The sequence below is a fragment of the Saccopteryx leptura genome, chromosome 2 (assembly GCF_036850995.1).
Source record: "Saccopteryx leptura isolate mSacLep1 chromosome 2, mSacLep1_pri_phased_curated, whole genome shotgun sequence".
Lineage (NCBI taxonomy): Eukaryota > Metazoa > Chordata > Mammalia > Chiroptera > Emballonuridae > Saccopteryx > Saccopteryx leptura.
In genome coordinates, this window is record NC_089504.1 from 380,801,257 (window position 1) to 380,824,440 (window position 23,184).

At 53.1% G+C, this 23,184-nt stretch overlaps 3 protein-coding genes and 1 non-coding gene across 10 annotated transcripts in view; 1 reads left to right on the plus strand and 3 right to left on the minus strand.

Annotated features, from left to right (window-relative positions):
- Positions 1–3,233: 3,233 nt before the first annotated feature.
- RANBP1 (RAN binding protein 1) lies at positions 3,234–10,679 on the minus strand. Its single transcript, XM_066365338.1, has 6 exons — positions 10,520–10,679; positions 9,171–9,307; positions 7,175–7,332; positions 5,106–5,234; positions 4,038–4,103; positions 3,234–3,486 (listed from the first exon to the last, which is right to left on the minus strand). Exons 1-6 carry the CDS (start codon positions 10,532–10,534, stop codon positions 3,365–3,367), a joined length of 627 nt encoding a protein of 208 aa, XP_066221435.1. The 5' UTR covers positions 10,535–10,679; the 3' UTR covers positions 3,234–3,364.
- LOC136396174 (small nucleolar RNA SNORA77) lies at positions 3,876–3,999 on the minus strand. The gene has a single exon (XR_010749579.1). It is a non-coding gene; the product is annotated as a small nucleolar RNA SNORA77 (small nucleolar RNA).
- Positions 10,680–10,931: 252 nt separating the features above from the next.
- On the plus strand, positions 10,932–15,717 carry TRMT2A (tRNA methyltransferase 2 homolog A). Of its 6 annotated transcripts, none has more exons than XM_066365337.1 (12): positions 10,932–11,384; positions 11,517–12,076; positions 12,337–12,445; positions 12,709–12,890; positions 13,079–13,193; positions 13,291–13,406; positions 13,480–13,591; positions 14,106–14,228; positions 14,428–14,503; positions 14,787–14,903; positions 15,053–15,149; positions 15,332–15,717. In XM_066365337.1, the coding sequence occupies exons 1-12, from the start codon at positions 11,298–11,300 to the stop codon at positions 15,396–15,398; spliced, it is 1,761 nt and encodes a 586-aa protein (XP_066221434.1). In that variant the 5' UTR covers positions 10,932–11,297; the 3' UTR covers positions 15,399–15,717. The 6 variants fall into 6 exon arrangements, with proteins under 6 accessions (XP_066221434.1, XP_066221429.1, XP_066221430.1 ...); XM_066365332.1 differs by having other exon boundaries at positions 15,250–15,716; XM_066365333.1 differs by having other exon boundaries at positions 10,932–11,360; positions 15,250–15,715.
- Positions 15,718–17,159: 1,442 nt separating this feature from the next.
- The window catches only part of DGCR8 (DGCR8 microprocessor complex subunit), a 29,233-nt gene continuing 23,208 nt past the window's right edge, over positions 17,160–23,184 (minus strand). For both annotated transcript variants that reach the window (XM_066365329.1, XM_066365330.1), the window contains 4 exons: positions 22,896–23,002; positions 21,562–21,689; positions 19,465–19,578; positions 17,160–18,197 (listed from right to left, as the gene is read on the minus strand). In XM_066365329.1, coding sequence (XP_066221426.1) covers positions 18,114–18,197; positions 19,465–19,578; positions 21,562–21,689; positions 22,896–23,002 — 433 coding nt within the window. In that variant the 3' untranslated portion in view covers positions 17,160–18,113. The remainder of the gene's footprint in view (positions 18,198–19,464; positions 19,579–21,561; positions 21,690–22,895; positions 23,003–23,184) is intronic.

A 23,184-nucleotide genomic window follows, 5' to 3' on the forward strand; every position in this document is an offset into this window, starting at 1 on the left:
CTGCCCACCTCACAGCCCTCGGCCCACTTGGCTGGACTAAGCACAACTAGCGGGCAGGGTAAAAAGAGCAGAGGGAGCTGGTCTCCCGCGTCGCGTCACAAGCTGCAGTCTTGGGAGTATGGGTGGGTGGGAGGCCCAGGGCCAGGCAAGTTCCTCAGCCTCCCCGGGACAGGGTGGAGCTTCCTCAGAAAGCACCGGGAATCCAGCCCCTGCGTGGGATAGGCCCGTGGTAGGGCCCACCTCCGGCAGGAAATCCCCCCCACCCGCGCCGGCGTTGCTTAAGGTGGAACACTGGCCTCGTAGAGAAGGAACGAGGTGGGTGGACTAGCTGGGCAACGGGTGCGGCTTAGCGGCCTCGATCAACCTCCAAAGCCTCCCCAGTGAGCACCAGCTACTGTCTCTGGCCGCGGTCGTCCACTGCACGGGGGCCATCTCCTCAGGCCACGCTGCCCCAGGCCCTGAGGCTCCTTGGCCTGGAGGCCCCTCCTTGCCGGTAGGTGGGCCTTCTTTAAGGCCCCAGCCCCCAGGGCTGCAGACTGCAAACTGCTATTAAGGAACCCGGGACCGGGGCCAGACCACAGTAGTAGTGCATCTAGACAGCAGATATGGTTATGTGCTTTCTACCACAACACCCAGTTGTAGCCCCTGCCCCCCCAGGAAGCTCAGGACGTGGGGTGTCTAGCTCTAAGAGGGGGTCTGGAGCTTCAGGGTGGATTCAGGGTGCAGAGGTGGACAAAGAACAGACTCCACCTGGAGCAGACACCACCTTATTGGCTGTCTGAGATGCCAGAGCCCTAAGATAGCCTAATACAAACAGGCCCAGGGGACACCATTCCAGGCAAACCGTGCCCCACCAGGGCTTCACTCTTGTTCTTGCCCTTCTTATGCCCCATACATGGAACACCACCCCCAAAACTCTGGTAACAGGGCTTGGAGGCAGTCCCACCCAAAGAGAGGCTCCTCCCAACGACTCAGCCACTGCACCGAGTGAGACCCTGCTCTGTGTAGGGGTGCCAGGACAGCCAAATGCTGATCATGGGAAGAAGGGGCACTCACACCTCTTTGCTGAGGTCCCTGCAGACTACCTGGGCAGAGGGAGACCTGGGTGAAGTGGACCCAGTGAAGCCACAGCCCAGAAATACTCTATCCAGATCACGGAACAGAAAATGCAGCTTCTCAAACACCATCACCCCCAACCTGCAGGAATGAAAAGTTGGTAGATCATCCCGCATCTCCTCATCCCCAATACTGTTAGCACCTCAATTCTGGCTTATCGTCACCTCTGTGCCACAGGGAGCCCACCTGAAAATACTGGCTGGGGACCGGGGGGAGGGGGGGTTAAAGGACTCCATTCTGGTGTCCTTGCACTTGCACTGCTCCCTTTGCAGCTGTTCTAGTGTTAACAGCCACATCTTTAAATGCACTCTGATCACAGCACCACTGTCCTCCTACAATTCTGAAGGGCCTTCCCTGCTGGGAGATACAACTCCTTCCCCAAGAGGAAGTCAGCCTGGCGTTTTATATCAAGTGAGGAGTTATCTTTCATTGGATCCCAAAACATTAAACATCCATTCTGGGCTGACAGGGGTGTCTGACCATCCTTCCCTAGACAATCAAGTCCCTGGGTGGGACCTTTCACATAATGCACCCAACAGAGGCCTCAGAGGGAAGTGACATTTGCCCTCCACAGCATCACAATTCCAACTCAAGAGGGGTGAGGTACGCAAGCTTCAATGTCCCTCTTTGGATGGGAAAAAACCACTGCACCAATGCTAACCTGTGTCCTGGGGCCCAAGGATGCCAGGACACAACCGAGCAGGCCAGTGAAGCCTTTGGTTTTAAAACAAGAGTGGCTTCCTTTGGAGGTGCATCTCCGAGTGACCAAGGACACAAAGTTTAAATCAGAAAAACATCATAGGACACACAGGGCCCAGCTAATAGACTTAGTAAGCCACACTGTAAAGCACCTGATACGTGTTGATGGCTAACAGCCACAGGAGGCATGAGCATATCACTCTGGGCTGGTAAAATTTGCTCCTCCCCTGTTGGAAGGTAGGGAGGCCACAGCCCCTCAGAGTCCTTGCTATCTCCTAGAACGCACCATCACAGGTGAGACCATGTGCTTTCTTTTTTTTTTTTTTTTACAAGAGACACAGACAGGAAAGGAGAAGCATCAGCTTGTATTTGTCACTAGTTATTGATTGCTTTCTCATACATGCCTTGACCAGGGGGCTCCAGCTGAGCCAGTGTCCCCTTGCTCAAGCCAGCAACCTTGGGCTCAAGCCAGCGACCATGGGGTCATGTCTATGATCCCATGCTCAAGCTGGCGACCACAGGGTTTTGAACCTGGGTCCTCAGCATCCTGGGTCGATGCTCCATCCATTGCACCACTGCCTGGTTAGGCGAGATCATGTACTTTCTAAAGCCTGTCCATGCACTATAAACCCTTCTCCCTATGTAGGATGATGTCTACAGATGTGGCCTACCTACAAGATAAATCCCCAAATGGCACAAACTTATTTGCATTCTTGAAAGCTCCCTTTTATTTAAAGCTATTGCAGGTGTCCACGATTCCACCTAATGGAGATGCCGGAAGTAAGTGGACAATGGGACTGTTTTCTCTGACAGTGGCAAGAGGACCAAGCCCTGCCAACACACTGCAACAGATTGGATGTGCGCACTATGGGACTGGCCTTTCTCTGGCTGAGGGCTGACCAAAGACAGCGTTGGCCAAAAATCTGGAGACTAAGGAATCTGGTGGTCTTCCTTTCTCTCCCCTAAAGGCAAAAAAGAAAAAAGAAAGAAACCCTCCCTACTCCTCACCACAGGACAAAGGCACATGAGGCCGTCAGGAGGCAGAGCACCCAGGACCAGTCTCCCCCCAGCTCAGCTGCCCCACTAGCGCCAGCTCAGACATACCGCAGCCCCAGTGGCCAGCAGGGGCCCAAAGTACAAAACAGAACGAATATGACAAGTGGGGTCAGACCCCGAAAGTGCCACCCCAACACCCTGGAGCCAGCAGGAACCCACGCTGCTGCCAGGACAGGGCCGGCGCACACACGGTCCTGCCCTTTGTGAAGGTTTCCAATGTGTTTATTCACTATTTTTAATGACTATAAATAACTGTTTCCACTATGGAAAAGAAAGTTAGCACAGTACATTTTCATGACTGGGGAATGGATTTTCTGAAGTCATCTTCAATAGGGCAAAAACTTAGAAAAAAAACACCTGAATGTTGGAATTCAGTCCTTTATATAAAGTCCCTTGTGAAAACAAAACAGAGTAAAAACCGAAAAGAAGGGGCAGGGCAAATTTTTTAAAAAAAGGAAAAGGAAGGAAGGAACAGAAAACAAGGGCAGAGGACTTATTGCTTCTCCTCGGCTTTCTCCTTGGTCTCGTCTTCAGACTCCTTGCTCTCCTCCTTCACCGAAAGAGCTTCTAGCTTTTCAGCCACTTTCTCAGCATTATCGTTTTTGCCCAATCCCCCTAAAACACGGGAACAAAGTAAGAAAACAGAGAAGCGCCATTCTCCCCAGCCCATGCTGTAGTCGATGTAACTATCTCATGTAAGCCTGGGACACACTCCCCACAGGACAGGCTGCTGTTCTACCATATCCCTCCAGTCACCCAAAGAAACACGCACGCATGCGTGGGACCTTGGTCAGTCTGCTCAGTTACAAGTGGTGACTTGCCATCGCAATGGCAGCCATTGTCAGGCCCTGAATAAACAGGTGGCCATGAGGACCCCTCAAAGCCCATTCTGCCTCTGGAGGGCTCTAGTCAGACTCCGTGACTTGACCACATGCCAAGTGTCACAAGGTCAGGCCAGTGAGCAAGCACTTGGGCCTTGGATGGCCAGCTCACTCCCCAGAAAGCACCATGTCCCCGGGCAGCTGTATTACCCGACAGGTCCAGGTAGTCACAGTACCCTGGAATGTTTCTATAGCAGACGAAAAAAGCATCCGCCTGGGACTGCAGCCGGATGCAGAGTGAGTCTGCAAGGAGCACCCCCGCCCCATCCATGAACACCACATCACCTTTCTTTTCTCTCTCTTCGATCTCTTTCCTGCATTCTTCAAACTTTGTCTTGAATTTTTGTGCATCTGTGCAAAGAAGAGAGACTTCCTCAGAACCCTGAGCAGTGAAGGGCACAAATCCAGTGAGTCTGAAGAGCCAGGACTCATAAAGGGCCCGTCTCATGGCCATTCTGACAAGCTGGGCTGTTTAATATGGCCCTGGGCCCGCTTTTGCCCTGACTGTGCAGTGATTGTTTCCTGGATCCCTCCTGAGGTTAGCGGCTATGCTGGGCTGTCTCCTTCCACCTGACTTTAACAATTAAGGCATAGTAGCACAGTGTGGTGGCCTCATGCAACCAAAGGCCAGGGGCCTCCTCGCGAAGTACTCTGCTCTCCATTCATGTTGGAAGTAGCTGCTGGACAGCCCTGTTCCTAGAGCCAAGGCGAGGTCCACTCAGCACTGGATGGTGAGCTACTAAGTCGATGGGCCCCAACACCCATCCAACTTCTCTAGTGCCCACCGGGCACACCTTTTGTCAATCTGGAAAGAGACCCAAGCAGGTGAGAGATAGCCTGGGCCTGCAAATCTTAGCACAGTTCCTGCTGATACCCAAGTGATGGTGAGAGAAAACCAGCTGGTGCAGCCTCCTTTGAGGTTAAGAGGGAAATGCACTGTTAATGGACTCGGTCTGGGAGTAGCCTTCAGGGCACATGGTTTGGCAGCACTTAGACCCCCTTCCTTGAGGAGCCACCAGACAACAGTGTAGAAACATTCCCCAACACAGCTTCCCAATTACCATCAATTCTCCCCCGAAAGCAACAGTATTTGTTTGCATTAGAACTGCTACGCTTGGGGCCTGACCTGCGCGGGCGCGTGGATAAAGCGTGGACCTCGAACACTGAGGTGTCAGTTCTAAACCCTGGGCTGCCTGGTCAAGGATATATGGGAGTTGATGCTTCCTGCTCCTCCCCCCTTCTCTCTCTCCCCTCTCTAAAATGAATAAAATACTAAAAAAAACCAAAAACTGCTACACTATAAAACGGCAGTTAGTCCAGTCCAGAGGCCCGCCCACCCACCCTTCTGCTTACTTTCAGCATTGAGGAAGCGGATGGCCAGCAGCTCCGGTTTGGGACGCTCATCGGCAAAGTCGGCATGGGTGTTCCAGACCCAGGCACGGTCACTGCCTGCGTTTGGCTTCAGCTCCATCATTGATGTGACTGGAGGAGAAGCCCCATGAGGAAGTGCCCACGGCCACACAGCTAGCTCACCACCCTGGCCACCCACAACAGAACTGTGGTCCTGGCTGCCAACCCAAGGTCCCACTTTGGGCAAAACAGGGCTGATTTGGGACGGTCTAGAATTTATCCAGAACTCTTTAAAAATGACCTATGTTCACTTAATACCAGGGCCATCCTAGATCTAGGAACAAGGTGGCCTGCTCCCTGACCATGAGGACACCTTGGTGAGGGTCTCCAATCCCAATGCAAACAAGGGCTCCAAAGTCAATGTGGCCAATTACACCAACCCCCTTAGTGTAGCCCCAGGCCCAGGACAGACAGGGGCCCAGTGGCAAGCTGACCCAGCCCTTCCTGTCAAGGGCATCCATCACATGGCTGTGGCCACACCATTGGGGACATTGGGAGGTGTCATCAGAGGGCCTGAAGCAGGGAAATGGGATGATCACCCAGAAAGGCATACAGTCAGACCAACACAACCAATCTCAGCCTTACACTGTTCAGGGAGACTAGTGGGGAGGCATAAGGCCACTGGAAGTGGGCACATGCTCATGTGCACAGAAGACACAGCTAGACCTGGAATAAGGAAACCTGCCCTATCACCTCAGGCTCTATGCAGACACAAGGGAGACAAGGGAGACCAGCTCCCCAAAGAACAGAAGCACCCCCAGTGAAATGCCCAGCATTATGTCAGTGACAGATGTCTCCAGGGATATCGGACAGCCCCATGCCTAGCCCTGGGCAACACATCACCATCACCACCCAACCCCCACAGACACGTGGCCAGCCTGTGACATAGACGACATGCACAGTCTTCTCCCACCATCAAACATCTGGTCCATCAAGGGTCCATGGTGTGCACTAGGCCCAGGACCCACTTGCAACTCAGAATGACCCAGCAATCTGGCAAGGCTCCAAGAAAAGCACACGTGTCAGGAAGACCCCTGAGGAAGCAATTAAATTGGGCTGGCAGGCAAGGACTTGGGCAGAGCAGACAGGCTGGGAGGTGGAGACTGGCACACAGAGGCCAAGTGGGTCAGAAGCAACGTGATACAAAGAGGACCCTCCTGCCCTCAGGGCCTCTGCAAGCTTACCCATCCTTCCACATCACCGTCAAAGGCCATTCCACTCTGGTTCCTGCCAGCAGTCACCCCACTGGCAGACAAGGAGGGCCCTGTCAAACACACATCACACCCAGAAACGCAACACGGCCCCGGGTCAGGAATGGAGCCCAGGCCACAATGGTTTCCGAAGACATACATACGCAGAGCACTGCATAACAGGCCAGCAGTCAAGAAATTGATGTGGCCCAGAACTTACTGTCACCCCTTCACAGGCCAAGCCTTGTGTGGCTAATCCTAAAACCTCCCACCCGACTGAGCCCAGGGCTAACAAATCATACCTGTCCAAGGGCCTTCACCCGCCCCATTCACTCCTCTGAAGCTTCATAGGTGCTGAAAGATGAAGCAGCCACCTCTCCACACCCCGTTCCAATCCCATGTCCTCCCCCGGAGACCATGTGGGGACAGAGCACACTAAAGAGTAGGACGGCACCTCACACACAGACGCACATGGTACATACACAAACACACTCACAGGCCCTCAGGCTGAGCCTGATTCCAAGCCCACACTGGGGCTCTGCATCCACCTGGCTGGTCCCACCTGCCCAGACTCCACACCCCCGTGGGCTATAAGCTTCTGCAGGTCTGCTCTGAGTTCTGAAGCATATTCAAAATCTCATTTCCTATTTTAAATTCAAAAAACAAAACAAAACAAAAAACACACTGTGAATGTGCACTCCATGTAACAGCACACTCCTGGGTTTCCGGCGCAGCCCTGAAAGCAGCTGCCCAAAGGTCGGAAGCTGTCCTGATGCAGAGTGCTGGCACTCAATGAAAACACACACCCGAGAGGCCACCTACTATAGTGGTTGGCGCATATCTTCAAGGTCTTGTCCCTCCTCATGAGGAGGCGAATGGTCCCTTTTTCCTTATGCTTCAGGAGCTTGACGTCACCAGTGCCACGTTCCTTCCATTCAGGGAGATCGTTTTCTGAAGCAAATCGGAAGAGCTTTGCTCGCCTTCAAGAAAAGTCATTGAGTGAGAGCTTAAAGATGCAGAAAAGGTAACATAAGACAAAAGCTTGCTTGGGAAAAACACTTTCTGAGCATTTAATAAATAGCTGTATGTGATGTCTCAACAAATATCCTTTCCTTTTTTTGTATCCAAGAACTAAAAGCCAAAATGTCACCAAAAGAGCAAAAAAGCAAATTCCAAGTTTTAACTTGATAAGAAAGAATAAAAGATTTCTACAGTCACAATGTTTTCTAACAAGAAGACCCGACCTCTCAGCAAAGTAGCCTCACCTAAGTCTGTTGGGCGTATCTGCAAACACAGTACCGGGGCTTCCTGGTGCCCTGTAGGGCCACAGGGAAAGCATGAGAACAGATGGAGGTCAAAGACCCCTATCCTCCACAGAGCCAACCTTTTCCTCAGCTGTGAGATGCCCCCTGTGCTTCCCCCACTCCCAAAAGGCCATTAAACCCTGCCTTCCCGCCCAGAACAGCACCTCACACTGGACCCAGGCAAGGTCCCCACCCCAGCTCAGCAATACTGCCTTAGGGCTGAGGCCAATATCTTCCCATAACCACTGACCACACCTGCCCTTCAGCTTCCCCACAGGAAAGCTCTGTCAGTCCCTTTTCTGTGGAACATTCTGCTCTCTCCCCCAAAACTTAGTTCTGTTAAGGGAGACCATGTTCGCACAAGAACACCCCCAGATCTTTGACTTCGAGTCTTATGGGCCCAGATACAAAGGTCAGACTTGCTGGCCTCACTTCCCTTACTCAGAAAATGCCTGTGTCTAGGACACCAGGAATAACTCCCACCCCTGTAGGGACATGGAGGTGACAGCAATAACACCACCAGCAGTCCTCACTCTTGGGAGGAGCCAGCCCCTGGCCATGGCATCATTTCTGGGCAGAGCAGAGACCTGGAGAATTAGTGTCTTCAGGGAGACTCCCACCACCTTCTGAAACCAAAGGTGCAAATGCATCTCTCCTTTTCCAGGCACTTGGGAGTTGCGGGGAGGTAATCTCCCCAGCCTCCCTTCCTTAGAGAGAGGGATGATGATTGCTTCTGCTCCCTTGCCCCTTCCTGAAACAAAGCACTCAAACCATAATCCAGTATCCTGGAGAGGTATGAAAGGAGTAGCGGAGTTCCACAGACTTGGATCAGGGAAACACTACAATCTATTCCCATTAACTTGTAACATTTCCTGCAATTCTGAGCATAGCCAATAGGCCAAAGGCTACACTGTTACAGACACATTTCAACAACACATTGCTAATGTAGATGCTGCTTCGAAACACCAGCCCACAAGAAAACAAACATAAAACCAGCCTATAGCTTCTTCTCACTGAAGATGCCAAAAAGCACATTTAGAGTAATTTTTTAAAAGTTATCTCAGTGACTACAACACTACCCACTTTCATTCATTATTCCATAAGTTATTTTATGCATTAAGAACAATGAAGCAGGGATTCACAAGCTTCAAACTACCAAAATTCCTAGTGGGGAAGAAAATAACAACAATAATAATGATGGATGGCAGTGGAGATTCCCTGCTCAACTGGGGGAAAAAGGGTTTGGGAGTGGCAGGATGCGGGGAGATGCACCTTTATGGACAGAGGAGTATCCATGCCCTTCACAGCAACTGGCCACAGGGGAGCAGGGGCACCCAGTAATGAGTGGACTCCAATAGCACCCTTCGTTTCTAAGTGGGATTAGTCATCACACAATTCCAGGCCCTCTCTTCAGCCTCGGTCCAATTAAAGATCAGGTCAAGATCTTGGTACCCATAAAAACCACAAATTCCATGTTAAAATAGAAATATCCATTTCAATATCAGCTTACTTACATTTTAAAAAGCTCCTCTTCATCTTCTTCCAGCGTTTTAATTTCTTGCTCAGGAAGAGAAACTATAGGCTCAAACTGGGGGTCGTGGTTGGACTCATCTGCATTCTCAGTGGAGGTATCATGGTCCTCATGGATGTCCTGTGAAGGGAGGTGTGGAGAGTTGACTGATGGCGATGAGCCTGGCCTGCAAGACAGGGCTCACCAGTGCCCACAGTGGATATCCCTACCAGTGACTAGCCTTACCCCAAAGCAAGATATTAAACCCACAGCCTTTCACGCTAGTCAAGGTTTGCATCTTTCCAGCACAGTGAGACACACTGGGCTTCAGCATCTCCAGATGCATCAATCACACCTGACTGGGGCTCCTAAAACTCAACCACCTACGAAACTGCCCCATTTATTTGAGCCTCCATGTCCTCATCTGTGAAATGTGGATAATGACACTGTCAGCTTTAAAGGACACAATGATGGACTGAAGAGGACAAAAAGCAACCCTTTGAGTTTCTACTGGTTGAGGAAATTTTGTGCTCTTGCTTACTAGAAGAAAAAACGAGACTGCCCGTTTTCACAAGGAATTCACAGTTCCGTCAGCAACTTCATCTTGATTCAAAAATAAAGTCAGAAGAAATCGTAAATATAAAACCCATAAAATTTTGGTTTAGTTTAGAGAACTGCAGAGCACAAAGATTCTTATTTTAGGTTCAAGTCATACAGAACACGTGGTTTGGTGATTTATAAAACTGTAAGAAATCCAGACACTCCCTTATCAGACTCAAACCAAAAAAGAAAAGATAAGCCTTCGCAGCTTTTCTTGGTTGGGCAGCACTGCGGCTCTGCCGCGGCCAGCTCGGCAGAACAGACACCCGCTGCCAACAAAGCCGCCCCCACCTTAGGTGCGGGAGTCCGGGACCCCGCTGGAACGCAAGAGCTTCCGCCGCAGAGGCCTGTGACGGTTCAAGACTGGGACAGAATGAATGAAGTGCTGCGTATACGACGGGAGGGAGGGATGCACGGTCTTGATGGGAAGCCCAGTGGGCTGAGCCTGAGGAAACCCGCAGCCCGCCCGGCGTCCTTGGCGAGCGGTGAAGTGAACACAAGACCAAGGAGCATGGGCGGTGGGGCCGCCCCAAGGTCGTGCGGGCACCCCGCAGCCCCTGGGCCAGAGCCCGCGCCCCTAGGTCACGCGCGTTCCGGCCCCGAAGGTCTCGAGCCCCCAGGCCGCACCACGGAGACCCGCAAGAGCCGAGATCGCAGGCCAGCGGGGGTTGGCGGCAACGTCGCGGGCCGCCCACGTGGCCACCCATAGCGGCCCCGGGCCCCCGCCCAATACCCTCCCGGGCCCAGCCGCACCTTGGCGGCCGCCATAGCGGCGCGGCGGTGGCGGCTCGGCTGGTTCGGTCGTCGCTGGCTTCAGGGCCTCTAGGTGGCTACTCGTAGCTCCTACACTCCGCGTCTGGCGCCGGCACCTCCCGCCCTCCCGTTCTTCCCTCCGCCCCGCGACCCGAACCCTGACCCCTGACCCCGCCGGCGGGAAACGCACCACGATTCAAAACCAGTGCAGCTTTATTGGCTCAGAAGACGGACACTCTCATTGTCCGGCCCGCCCCGCGCTTCCCGCCAAAATGCCCGCGGCGCATGCCCGGCCCTCCCGGCAGCCGAAGGAGTGTGCACTCCCGGCGGCCCTCGCGCGCACTTCCGCCCACGGCCGCGCGCGGTCTTCGGGCTCCCGAAATCGCGAGCCAGACGCCGGCGTTGGAGTCGACGAGCGGCGATGACGTAGCCGGAAGCTGGGATGATAGAGACGCACCGACTCTTCTGCACGCTCTGGCCGGCGAGACCGTGGCCGGCCAGACGAGTGGGGCTGGCGCGGGCCTCTGGTCGGCGGACGGTGCATTCCATACCCGAGACCAGGACCTGAGCACCGAGGGTTCGAGTCTCGCCCCTGGGTCGGCCTCGGTTCGCCAGACCCACGCTCTAAGAGACTTCCGTGAGCCAGGCCCAGGGTGAGGTGGCGGAGGTTGCCTTCGTGGAGCCCTCAGTCCAGGCAGGGAACGGATCGGAGGATGAATGACAAGGTCGACAGCGAAGTAAAGTGAAGGGAGATTCTAGCGAAAGACGCGGGGCGTAGATGGCAGAACTCATGAAAAGGGATGTAGATGCGGACGCTCTGGGGAACCTCTGGGATTCTGGGGTGAGATGGGAGAGGGAGTGGAAGGTAAGGATGATAGAAAGGGGAGGGGCCGGGTGTAAGATGCACTAACGAAGGTCTGGATGCGGGGTGAGGAAGCCTGGGCTTTCAGGACCCAGAGTCTAGCTCTGATCCCAAGCCCTGTCTATCTCCATACAGGGCCCGGGGCCAATGGAGGGCTGCGGCCAGGACAGCGGCAGTGCTCTGGGCATTTCTGCAGCCCCAGCCCCCCACGAAGAGAAGGAAAAGGAAGAGGGGGCTGGGGCAGCCGCAGAGTCAGGGCCTCAGCCTGGGCTCTACAGCTACATCAGGGACGACTTGTTCACTTCGGAGATCTTCAAGTTGGAGTTGCAAAACGTGCCACGTCATGCCAGCTTCAGTGATGTCCATCGCTTTCTGGGCCGCTTTGGCCTACAACCCCATAAGACCAAACTTTTTGGCCAACCTCCTTGTGCATTTGTGACATTCCGCAGCGCTGCTGAGCGAGACAAGGCCTTGCGTGTGCTGCACGGTGCCCTCTGGAAAGGCCGCCCTCTCAGTGTGCGCCTGGCCAGGCCCAAGGCTGATCCCATGGCCAGAAAGAGGCAGCGTGAGGATGAGAGTGAGCCTCCAGCCACATGCGTGGCCGATGTAGTGACCCCTCTTTGGACTGTGCCGTATGCTGAGCAGCTTGATCGGAAGCGGCTAGACTGTGAACAGGTGCTGCAGAAACTTGCCAAGTGAGTGTGGACACAGTCACCCTCTTGACACTGGAGCTGTATTCATTTCTTTGCTTGTTCAACCCTACCTGTGCTCTGCACAGACACTCTTGGCCATCTGCAAAAGCTCTTGCAGATCCAGCCAGTAAGACCCCTGTGTTACCAGTGGGGATAATGAGGTCCAAAGGGAGGGACCCAGGTGGCTAAGCATTTCGAGAGTAGCTAGAGATGGGTTGGGGGCAGATGGCTGAGTCTAACCCTGGTCCCACCTCACTCTGCAGGGAAATTGGGAGCACCAACCGTGCACTGCTGCCCTGGCTGCTCTCACAGAGGCACAAACACAACAAAGCCTGCTGCCCACTGGAGGGAGTCAGGCCGTCACCCCAGCAGGTCAGGCCAACAACCCTTTACTCCGTGCTCTTAAAGAAGCTGCCCTCTTCCATCTCTCCTGCTTTGCATTTACTACTTAGATTAGTCACAAGACTACTAGGCATCAGCTTTATCGCCTGAACTGCCACACCCTGGGGGTGAGCCGGGGCCTTTCACACATTGCCATCTCCCACTCACTCACTTTGGTCCCCTCCATGCACAAGTGGTGGGCTGCCAGGGTAAGGTCAGCTATGTCTCTCTTCCTCTCTCTGCCCACCCTATAGACCGAGTATCGTAACAAGTGTGAGTTTCTGGTGGGTGTCGGTGTGGATGGGGAAGACAACACTGTCGGCTGCCGGCTAGGAAAGTACAAGGACGGAACATGTGCTGTGGCAGCCCCCTTTGACACCATGCACATCCCTGAGGCCACCAAGCAGGTGGTGAAGGCCTTCCAGGAATTTATCCGGTGAGGCCTTGTGGCTGGGCTGAGAGCTCCAGGATGTTCTGAGATGGTCTGGTAGCAGAGAGCCTGGGTCCTGCTGGCAGGGGGTGCGATGGGGCAATGTCCATGATTGTGGCCTGGTAGGTGTGGCTGCTCACCCAGTTCTGGTTAGCAGATGTGGGGGGTCTCAGGGCCGCTTATGGTTCCCACAGGTCTACTCCGTACTCAGCATACAACCCAGAGACATACTCAGGCCACTGGAAGCAGCTGACTGTGCGTACCAGCCGCCGCGGGCAAGCCATGGCCATTGCCTACTTCCACCCTCAGGTCTCAGGCTGGGTGGTCCTGCCAGGGGATGGTGTCTGGGCCAGAGTGGGCTGCATGCAACACAGCCTTACAGGGCCTTTTCTACTGCCTCCTCCAGAAACTGAATGCTGAGGAGCTGGCAGGACTAAAGGCTTCCTTGGCACAGCACTTTGTAGCAGGGCCAGGCAAGGCCAGTGGGGTGACCTGCCTCTACTTCATGAAGGAGGGACAGCGGTAAGGAGCCTGGATGGGAGGGTGGGATGGGTCATTTCAATGGCTGGTGACACTGGATTGGTCCCACCCACAGAAAGACTCCCAGCCAGGAGGGCCTGCCCCTAGAGCATGTGGCTGGGGACCGGTACATCCACGAAGACCTGCTGGGGTTGACCTTCCAAATCTCCCCTCATGCCTTCTTCCAGGTAGACCAGAGTGCCCTGGGGATCATAAAAACACTTGGAGGCCTGATGTAACACCAGGACATAATTGGGACAGTGGGCTAGGTGGCGAAAAGCTGTTAGCCTATAGAAGTCTGGGGTAGAGCATTCAGGCAGGGGAGCCACAGGGCTGTGAAGTAGGAAGGAAGTTGTTTGCACTAACTAGCCCTCTGTGATGACTGTTGGAGAGCCATAGTTGGAAAGTGGGAGCAGTGGTGATGCCAGGGTTCTGGTGCAAGCTCTGGTGAAGTCTTCCATGCTTGACGCTGCTTTTTGGGGGTCGGGGGATTTGGCATCGATTTACTTTTGAAGCCAGGTCCCTCAGTGAGGTTGCCCAGCATCTCATGGCTAGAAAGATGAATGAGCCAGGAATGGCCACGGGTCTTGGAGCAATGGGAGTGCCCTGTGGAATGCAGGCACTTCGTGGGGCTGCAGGAGGGGAAGCTAACTTGGGCAGTGGCGCTGCTGACATCCTGGGTGGTGCTGGCTGACCCTCCAGGTGAACACCCCAGCTGCTGAGGTGCTGTACACCATCATCCAGGATTGGGCCCAGCTGGACGCAGAGAGCACAGTGCTGGATGTGTGCTGCGGCACTGGCACCATTGGCCTGGCCCTAGCCCGGGTGAGCCTTCCTGCCCCAGCTAAGAGTGCCCTTTCCTTACCCCACCCTTGTGTAATCACTGCTTCGGTGACCCCTCCAGTAACTTCCAGTTTGAAGGCAGCTTAACCCCAGCCTGTCCCCGATTCTCTTCTACTCCCCTCCCCAAGAAACCCCTAGGGTGGTACAGGGCACCATCAGCCTGTGCTTTTTCTCAATACAGAAAGTGAAGAAAGTCGTAGGGATTGAGCTGTGCCAGGAGGCTGTGGAGGATGCCCGGGTGAACGCCCACAACAATGGTGAGAGGCAGTGTACCACCCAGCAGGCAATCACTCCTGCCATGCACCTCCATAGAACACCTAGAATCTACTACATGGCTTCTAGGGCCAGCGGTGGAGGTGGGGGGTTTGGAAACTGCAGAAGACACAGCCGTGTGCACCCACCTGGGGCTGACTGATAGAGAAGGAAGAGTGAGAAAGCTCCCTGCCCACTGGTCAGGAGCTTCAGGACACCAGGCAGCTGGGCAAGTCCTGTGGGGGCAGGGCATCTGGGGTCCCAGTAGTGTTGCTGTGCCATCTGCAGAGCTGAGCAATGTAGAGTTTCACTGTGGGAGAGCAGAGGACCTGGTGCCTGCCCTGGTGAGCAAACTGGCCTCTCAGCAGCTTGTTGCCATCCTGGACCCACCCCGTGCTGGCCTCCGTGAGTAGCCTACATTTGGGAGTGGTGCAGGGAAGGAGGGCAGTGACATCTGGGTGGCACACCAGGCTGTGCAGCCTGATGTCCACACCTGCTGGACCCCCATCCCTCTTTGATGTGAGGACCCTTGCTTAAGTAGTCTACCTCCTCAGATTCCAAAGTGATTCTAGCTGTCCGCAGAGCTGAGAACCTCAAGCAGCTGCTATATGTCTCCTGCAACCCTCGGGCAGCTATGGGCAACTTTGTGGAGTGAGTGTGAGGTGGGGGTCTGGGATGGAATGGGGCCAGCACCCAGCCCCAAGAGCCCCCAGCCATGTTACTAACCTTGGCTGCTCCCTTCTCACTGTAGCCTCTGCAGAGCCCCATCTAACCGGGTGAAGGGTACCCCCTTCCGTCCAGTCAAGGCTGTAGCTGTGGACCTGTTCCCGCAGACACCACATTGTGAGATGCTCATCTTATTTGAGAGGGTGGAGCACCCCAATGGCACAGAGACCCTGAAGCCCCAGGACCCTCCAACCCAGCACTCACCAGCACCCTCAGATGAAACCCAGAAGGAAGTCGGGCCATCCTCTTCCTAGGCCCTGGAGCAGTGGCCCTTCCAAAACAGGGCCGAATTTGTATCACAGGCAGAAACAAGTGGCTCCTCAGGTCTTTGCCTCACCCCAAACTGCTTAGAGGCAGTAACCAACAGGACACAAGACCCAGCTGCCCTACCTAGGGCCAGCCTGTCCCTGTGGGCCATGCATTTATTGGTTCCTGCACTCTGTACATACATGCATCTATTCTTTTTGGACTGGTTGGGCCACAATAAACAACTGCTGAACTACTGATGTTTCTGTGATGGGAACCCAGAGTTTCGGCATAGGGGTTCTTCTGCCCCCCACTACAGGTACAAAGGGATGGAGCCAGAAGGGTACTTTTAAGTCTGAGCCTCTGGCTCTGCTAGCATTCTGCTAGTCCTGTGCACAGCCAAGAATTGACCCAGGGGGCCTGGGTATTAGAGCAGTCCTCCCAACTCCTCTGAACAGCAAAAGTTAACAGAATGTGGTGTTTTGTGCTTAACCTTGAGGAAAAGCAGATATTTCATGGCCAAAGGCAAAGTGTATATGTGGGATAGGGAGCACAGGGCAAGAAGTTGGGCCTCCCTGCCTCCCCCCCCCCCTTTCCCTACACAAAAGGGAGGGCCCTCAACCTTGTTTCAACCAGTCCTGATCCCTGGAGGGAAGCCACCTCCATGGCGACCAAGGAAGAGGCTGGGCTGGCATGCTGCTTGGCTACTGTGGGGAGCAGCTGTGTCCAGGCAAATGATGTAGCCCACTAAGGATTACATCAGAGTTCTGGTAAGCTTCTAGTCTCCCTCCCAGTTAGAACAAAACACCAGTCAGAATGTTTTGGACAGGTTTATGTGTCCAGACAATCAAGGCTCACTGTTACAGCCATGGCCCAGTTGTCCCCTAGAAGGTACACAACACACACAGGTGGTATCAGCAGAGGCTCTCTTTGCCCTCCACCCCCAAAGCACAGCTGTGTGCACACAACACTCGCACCCACACACAGGACAGAGGAAGGACATAGGGAGCCACAGTGAGGCTCATCCACTTCTAATAACGTACACAAAACTTTGGTTCACAATGGCGCATCTGGCTGATTTAAGGGCAAATAGTCACGGTCAGATGATGATTTACAGCTGCTGACAGGAGGCAAGACAGAAGCAAATGTATATAATTACAGCAATTTGATTTGAGGATTGTTTTATAAAGGTCAGCACAGAAGCTGACCTTGGTCACATAGGTGCTGAGAGGGTCAGACTGGGTGGCCCACAAGGCCAACATTGTCTTCCTGGAAACAAACCTCATCCACGGGGGACGTGGAGGACAGGCATGCCAGAGGAACCTAACAATGCAACCCGGAGCTGGGCTTCTGTACCTGGCAGTGCACCGTAAGCACATGGCACCCTGAATAGTGCTAGGGACAAGAAACCGATGGTAACCACCGCTACCTTACATGTGAGGACAACACAGGGCCCCAAATACACCCACATTCCCTGGGATTCAGGGCAAGGTTACATCTACCCCTGCACCTATCCACAGGAGCCACCTGGAGAGCACAGGCTGCTGGTCCCAGGAGTGAGCTGGTCACCAGGCTTGGCTGCACAGGGTGGCTGCCTCTGAAATCCAGTGAAGCTTACCACCCATGTGCTTGCACCAAATCTGGAGACGAGTGCCAGTTTGTGATCAAGAATGGATTGCACACTAAAGGTCCTTGTTTCCTCTTAAATAAATCCACGTGCTAAAATGCATTTATTGTTTATATCTGCTACATGACTCCAAATCTATCTTCTAAATACTTGTAAAAGTTTCTTTCCAAAAGCTAAAATACCATAAAAGCTTTAAAAATTGAAGGGTGGACAGATGGACTTGACTGTGCAAAAATCTTGAGTAAAAAGTTGCCAGAAGCCAGGACAGGTGAGAGGCCTCAGTATCTGCTGTCTAAGGTGTGTTTTGAGGGCATTAAGACTTACTCAGAAAAATGGACCACATTTCAGCTCTGGGCTTGGGCAACAAGCCAGGTGGAGACACACTGGCTGAAAAATAATCACCTTGATGATTTGCCTGCAATCTCTGAAAAAGTTCTGCTAAAATTATGTTTATTTTAAACATAAATGTCTGAAATACTTGTTCCTACCTATTATAACATTTTCAGAGGAAAAAGGGAAAACACAGGAGGCAGGAACGGGATGGGGTGCCAGCCAGCATGCACCTTCTGACCAGGTCCCTGCAGTGGCCCACAGGAGCCCTGGGCACAGGTCGCTATAGAACTCAATCATCATTTTCTCATTTCATCTGTCTTCCAACTATAATTTGTCAGTGCATGTTATGTACTAAAATTCATGAAAACCAGTCTACAGCGAATCCGTACAAGCAGAGGTCATCTCCAAGTCTGGCTTCCACCTGTGCGGGCAGGCTGAGCTGATGCTTGAACACGTTCACTCAGACCTGCGGGTGGCCCCCAAGGAAACAGTACAGTACAGTGTGGTACAGTACATGGCCATGGCTGTCCCCATGCACTGGAGCCCAGCCGTCTGGCTCCAGCCCTCAGACATGTGGCTGTAAGGGAGGAACTTAGATTGGAGGTGAGAGGCTGCAGAGTGAGCGATGCACTGTTCTCCCTGACAGCAGAGCCAGCAGCCCCCATGCCCAGCCCACCACCTCCTCATACATCCACAGTGCACAGGGGCTCGCCACCAGGCTGGGCAGATGCCACAATAGACATCTTGGGCTTCTTCCGTGTCTCCTCCTAGAAAAACAATGAAGATCAGAGATGTCAGTGAGGTGGAAACATGCTGAGCCCACTGTTAGGCAAGAGGCTACAGAGGAGGATGGATGGGTGGGAGGTGAGCCAAACATGCCAGGGAGCCTCTGGAGTAGGGCACCCATGCTTTGTGATTTCAGGCTGGGAGGACCAAAGGCCTGAGTAGTGGGCCAGGCAAGGGGCTGAGTGAAAGGGTCACCCTGTACACCATCAGAATACCCCATGACTCCCTGGCAGTCAGGACACACACTCAGAAGGACGAAAGAGGTCACAGCCACCAGAGATAAGCTACCTGGGTGGGGGGCTCTCTCCCCACCTCACCTGAGGGCAAGAGTGAGACCTCTCCTGGACCCAAAAGGCCACAAAGACAACCTCCTTCAGGGTTTATACAGGTCCAGGTTGATAAAACAGCTGAAAAGTTCTGAGACCTTGGGAGTGCTGGCTTTAAAAAACTGCACAGAGCCTGGGACAGATAAATAGCTTGGTTGGAGCATCCACCTGAAGCTCAGAGGTTGTGGGTTCAATCCCTACTCAAGGCACATACAGGGACAGACTGATGTTACTGTCTTTCTCTTTCTCCCCCTCTCTAAATTGCTAAAATAAACATTAAAAAAAAGACAAGAGAAAAAGAAGCTGCACGGTAATGAGCCCTACCCTATGCTCAACTGTTCAGTGAACCATACACGCCCCTCAGAACTGCTGAGGACTCTAGGAGGAAGAGGTCCAGGATGGCAATCTGCCACCCACGAGGACCTTGAGTGAGTGAGTGTGTGTGTGTGTGTGTGTGTGTGTGTGTGTGTGTGTGTAGGAGGGCGCTGGTCAATACACTGTGCCACCCACGAGGACCTTGAGTGTGTGTGTGTGTGTGTGTGTGTGTGTGTGTGTGTGTGTGTGTGTGTGTGTAGGAGGGCGCTGGTCAATACACTGTCCCTGACCTCAAACAGCCAGCATGAAGTGGGGACCCAGAATCAACAAACAAGAGGCTGGGCACTTCACAACCACAGGCCAGGGCTGCTAGCTCTCTATATAAAATAGTGACCTAATACAAATATCATGAATGCTGAAGCTCAAGGAAAATCTAATCTGGAAGGGTTAGGGCTTTTTGGGTGCCTGAGCACTGCCAAGGTGTCAGAAGCCAGTGATGAGTTCCCACAGGACAGCTTTCCCCCCTGCAGCTGCCAGTGTGACACAGCTTGGTGTCCCTCCCCTGCCTTGCGGGCAAGGGGAAGGAGGAGCCATAGCCCATGCTCACCCTCTCCTCAGCCAGCCTCTTCATCTCCTCCTGCAGCTTGCTCAGGATGTGCAGGTTTGGCTTGTTCTTCTTGGCATACTGCTGCAGCTCAATCACACTCTTGTCCGAGGTCTCCTGGGGAGCACAGTGCCTCCATCTCAAGACTGCCCTGGACCCCACACCAGCTGCCCCACCCTCGACCTGCGCAGAGAACGATGTGGAGTCCACACTGCCCCCGCCTCAGTGAACAAAAGCCACAACCTCCTCCCTTCATAAGACAAAATCAACCTGGCACCCAGCTGTCTCTGCTCCTGCCCAGGTATAACAAGAAAACTGGACACAGCCTCAGATTGAGTCGTGAGCCAAGCACTTACTGTGCCCAGGGCCCTGTGGAGTGATGCCCAACCTGAGAGGCCATCGGCCCCAGCCACTGAGCTCTCTGCATGTCCTAGACCAGGGGTCCCCAAACTACGGCCCGTGGGCCACATGCGGCCCCCTGAGGCCGTTTATCCGGCCCCCACCACACTTCCGGAAGGGGCACGTTTTTCATTGGTGGTCAGTGAGAGGAGCATAGTTCCCATTGATATATACTGGTCAGTTCGTTGATTTAAATTTACTTGTTCTTTATTTTAAATACTGCATTTGTTCCCATTTTGGTTTTTTTACTTTAAAATATGTGCAGTGTGCATAGGGATTTGTTCATTTTTTTTTTATACTCCGGCCCTCCAACGGTCTGAGGGGCAGTGAACTGGCCCCCTGTGTAAAAAGTTTGGGAACCCCTGTCCTAGACTTTTAGTTCAACAAACTATCCTGAGGCCCTCCAGCTACAGGACAACTGCTGCTGTACCTGGGGTGCCCGACTCCACCTGCCCTCCAAAGGCCACATGCTGGGCTGTGCCTGGACTAGACCCACACCGTCCAGCTTAGGAAGGCTTCCTCTCCATGGGCCAAAGCGGGCTTTCTCTCCCTCATTCTTAGATGGAGAGAATGCACAGAAGGCATACATACAAAAGGCATAATAGGTTTCATCTACATTGCACCCAAGTTTTCTCAACAACACATATCCTAAGGTTCCTCTAAGCACCTTGGGGGCCCCCGTCACCTCCCTCACCCTACCCTGTCATGCCCAGAGCAAGGGCCTCCTCAGGGATGGTCTGAGGGTCCACAGTGTGCTCTTTGGAGTCACCACCTCCAGTACCCACCCTCTATACCAGTGGTCCCCAACCTTTTTTGGGCCACGGACTGGTTTAATGTCAGACAATATTTTCACGGACCGACCTTTAGGGTAAGACGGATAAATGCACAAAATAAAATTATGCGACCAGCATAAAAACTGTGGTATTTTTAAATATAATTGTCGAACTTACGAGACAAGCATCAAGAGTGAGTCTCAGACGGATATAAGAGGGAATCTGGTCATTTTTTAAAAATAAAACATCGTTCAGACTTAAATATAAATAAAACGGAAATAATGTGTTATTTATTCTTTCTCTGAGGACCGGTACCAAATGGCCCACGGACCAGAACCGGTCCGCAGCCCAGGGGTTGGGGACCACTGTTCTATACCAACCACCCCTCCATTTACTGGGGTACTAATAACCCAGTTTCTGTAAACATCAGGAGAAAAGTAAAAAATGTAAACACATCTCCCAGTACTTCCCCCCACCCAACAAAGCACACAAACCTAAGGGTACTGGTACTGGATTAAATCTCAAGATCTTGGCAAAAGCAACAGAAACAAAAGAGATGATACACACAAGCTGTTGGAATAAAGCTGAGTAACTGTGTTCGTAGTCAAGAGGCCGGCCCTCGCATGCTCCCTCTCCCTTAACCACTGGGCGGCCTCAAATTAGCACAAGGGCTCTTGTCACTGGACTAAGGTCTCAGGGCTGGCAGCACTCACCATCTGCATCTCCTGCTGCTCTATACCCTCCCCACACTGCCAGAGCCAGGCCCAGGCCCCTTGGGCAGGGATGACTCCACTCCCTCAAAGTCACAGACGTGGCCCAGCAGAGTCCAAAGAGGCAGCCATGAACAAGAGCAGAGTGGCTCGACTCTGTCCCTGTGACAGTGAGACCCCAGGTGTGTACTCCAGGGTTGGGAGAGAGGTCCTATTACCTGTTTGACCATCTTGCTGCTTTCACGACCATACATGCGCAGTAACGACCCCCAGTTCTTGACATGAGGGTGCAGCAGCTGAAGGATTTTCTGAGAAGCCAACTGTTTCCCAACTCTCTTATTTTTACCTGTGCAGAAGGAAAGCATAGGCATGAGTCACAAACACCCAGCTGTCCACACAACCACCTTGCCTAAAGAGTTCATCTGTGTCTCCCTCTGAGCTCAGGGTATTCTATGGGAAGGAGGTAGAGAAGAGCTCCGCCCCCAAGCTGAGCACTTGCATCTCACAATCCCAGACTAGGACCCACCCCGACCCCACCTCAGAGAACAGCCCACCAGAGGCTCCAGGTCAGGACAGGACCAAGGAAGGTCACACAGCTTGAGTCCTCCCTCCTGCCACAATCCCATATTTCCAGACACAAACAGCAATGAGGTCATGAAGCATGTGGCCTGAGGTTCCTTGGAGAAGCAGGCACAAGAGGAAGGCTTTACCATAAGGCTCAGAGAAGCATCTAGAGGGGGTTTGTGTGCTTTGAAGGTTTCTGAATAAAAGGAAGGCAGGACCAGGGGTGCAGAGTAGGTCTGGAGAACACCAGGTACCAAGGAGGCACTCCTGACTTGGGAGGAGGGAGTTCTGGCACCAGGATCTGGCCTCTATTTCATGCCCCACCCACCCACCTGCTCAAGATCACTTCTCAGTGGGACTGGTGTCTGCTGGATCGCAGGGCATACTGGGTCTCAACACCAGGGTCAACTTGTGTACTACCTTCTAATTTATACAGCACTAGTTTTGTGTTTATAGCATTTATACAAAGTTTTCTCTTAAAATTGTATTTTAAAAAGTGGTTACTTCAAAACCCAAATTAGGTCATGAGCACAGGTAACACATACAACCCCAGAAGGCAGAGGGGCAGCGCATGTCCAGCACAGGAATGCAGAGTGTATCTGCCATTTGAGCAGGACGCCCCCACCGCTGCCACCACCGCAGGGACCAAGGGCTTGTAGGGGGCAGAGATGGCAGAAGGGGAACACATGGCCTAGCCAGAATGACCAGTCCAAGCCCATGAGAAGGACAGAAACAGCTTAGATAGGACTACCACAGTAGAGCCTCAGACTGACTGTGCCAGATGTTGATGTGAGATGCTGGTGGACACAAGTGTAGCAGTCAGTGCACACAGCTGGAGCTCAGGATTAACAGTAGGGCAGTGGCTAAAGACCAAGCCACAAGGGTTCAAAACTCCCAGAGAGACCACACAGAGGGGTACCAGCAGGGTGACACCCCTAAATGGTCATATGACAGCATGGTGGGTGGCGGGGAGGAGGAGAACCCTTACACCAGCCGCGCACTGTGTGCTTGCCGCACGCCATGACATATTCACTCTTCTGGTTTTTACCAGGAACCACTTCAAACTTGATGGATGTGTCACCCATTCCATGGTTTCTTTAAGAGAAAAAAGACAACAGGTGACCTCAGCTGAGGAGGATAAAATGGCTTCCAGACAGTTCTTTAAGAGATCTCTGAAGAAAATCCCAAATCTCCCCAAAACTGCTTCTCAGCTGAAGAGGGTGAGGTTCTCTGAGTACACCCAACCCAATCCCATGGGGTTCTGATGGACCGCCAAG

Bases quoted from the DNA above. Each gene is read 5' to 3' on its own strand.
- TRMT2A (XM_066365332.1), top strand. From the start codon at position 11,298: ATGGCAGAACTCATGAAAAGGGATGTAGATGCGGACGCTCTGGGGAAC. The intron at 12,077-12,336 runs GTGAGTGTGGAC...CTCACTCTGCAG, and splicing joins GTGCTGCAGAAACTTGCCAA to GGAAATTGGGAGCACCAACC. The intron at 13,407-13,479 runs GTAAGGAGCCTG...TCCCACCCACAG, and splicing joins TTCATGAAGGAGGGACAGCG to AAAGACTCCCAGCCAGGAGG.
- RANBP1 (XM_066365338.1), bottom strand. The intron at 4,104-5,105 runs GTAAGCAGAAGG...TTCTTTGCACAG, and splicing joins CCGCTTCCTCAATGCTGAAA to ATGCACAAAAATTCAAGACA. The intron at 3,487-4,037 runs GTGATGTGGTGT...CCCGTGTTTTAG, and splicing joins CGAAGAGAGAGAAAAGAAAG to GGGGATTGGGCAAAAACGAT.